The 1117-nt window shown below is 50.4% G+C and overlaps 1 protein-coding gene across 1 annotated transcript; it reads left to right on the forward strand.

Annotated features, from left to right (window-relative positions):
- Positions 1-306: 306 nt before the first annotated feature.
- On the forward strand, positions 307-1111 carry LOC109509439 (regulator of G-protein signaling 8-like; the record flags this gene model as incomplete). The annotated part of the gene is made up of 3 exons (XM_019859289.1): positions 307-399; positions 494-660; positions 729-1111. Coding segments are annotated over 3 exons (509 nt in total), but the record flags the coding sequence as incomplete, so codon positions are not given.
- Positions 1112-1117: the final 6 nt, after the last annotated feature.

A 1117-nucleotide genomic window follows, 5' to 3' on the forward strand; every position in this document is an offset into this window, starting at 1 on the left:
GCTGGAGTCCAGGCAGGAGGTTGAGGGCGTAAAGTGCGTTTATAAGAAACTACAAGACGAGTTCAACCAGCTGTGCCGGAGGCAGGGGCTGATTTAAAAAATATAATAAGGGTGAATATTGTCATATTTGTGGAGCTCAGAATGTGTCTGCCAGCGCCTCGATCAAATTCACTGATGGTGTTGCATCACCTGCGCCAAAACTTAGACCTCCTTTTCAGCAGGCATAGAGTTTCGTCAACTTTCAGCCACCGGGTGTGCCAGGAACCAGTCATCTAGCAGATCCCCAAGCATTCATTGTTTCGTAAGATTCTCTATGTTTTTATCTTTCCTTTTCTAGGCCCTCTGCAAGGGAGGTGCTTATTTGGGCCGAGAGTCTCAAGGCTCTCTTGGCCAACCAATGTAAGTCTTCAATTGCCCTCGTCACTGCGGGGAAGCGATTAATTCAATGGGCGAGAGGGGCCAATGTCATTCCATCTTTCTTCTCATTGCTCAGACGGCCTCGCGGTATTCCGCCACTTCCTGAGGTCGGAGTACAGCGAGGAAAATCTGGACTTCTGGTTGGCTGTGGAGAAATTCAAGCAGACGTGCCCCCTCAGCAAGATGGCAGACAGAGCCAACAAAATCTATGAGGAGTTCATCTCGTGCAGCGCATCCAGACAGGTAGATGATGACGTTTGAAGACGTCTCCTGGTCATGTGACTCTGACACGCCGTGACAACGTCCTCCAGATCAACGTGGATTCAAACATACGGGAGTTGACCCAACGGAGCCTGCGTCTGGGCGCTGAGACCACATCCTTCCAGCTGGCACAGGATCAGATCTTCAGCCTCATGGAGGCCGATAGCTACCCGCGATTCCTCCGGTCCCGCCTCTATGCCCAGCTGGCCAATCAGGATGTGGGGCTCGCCGATAACGGCCAAGCTGATTCTGCCGAAACGCTCGGTCGGAACCGGACAAGAGAGGTTCTGATCATGTGAGGAACCGACAAGTGTAGTTGCAACGTTGTTGTATGATGTTTGCGTCACTTGATCATATTTTGTGACTTATGTCCATGAGCTTCCGATCAATCAAAGGTTCTTATCGATCAAAGATCTTCTGGCTTAAGCTCCAAGTTGTA

This window comes from Hippocampus comes, unplaced genomic scaffold (genome assembly GCF_001891065.2).
Source record: "Hippocampus comes isolate QL1 unplaced genomic scaffold, H_comes_QL1_v1.1 C16900056, whole genome shotgun sequence".
In the NCBI taxonomy this organism is placed as follows: domain Eukaryota; kingdom Metazoa; phylum Chordata; class Actinopteri; order Syngnathiformes; family Syngnathidae; genus Hippocampus; species Hippocampus comes.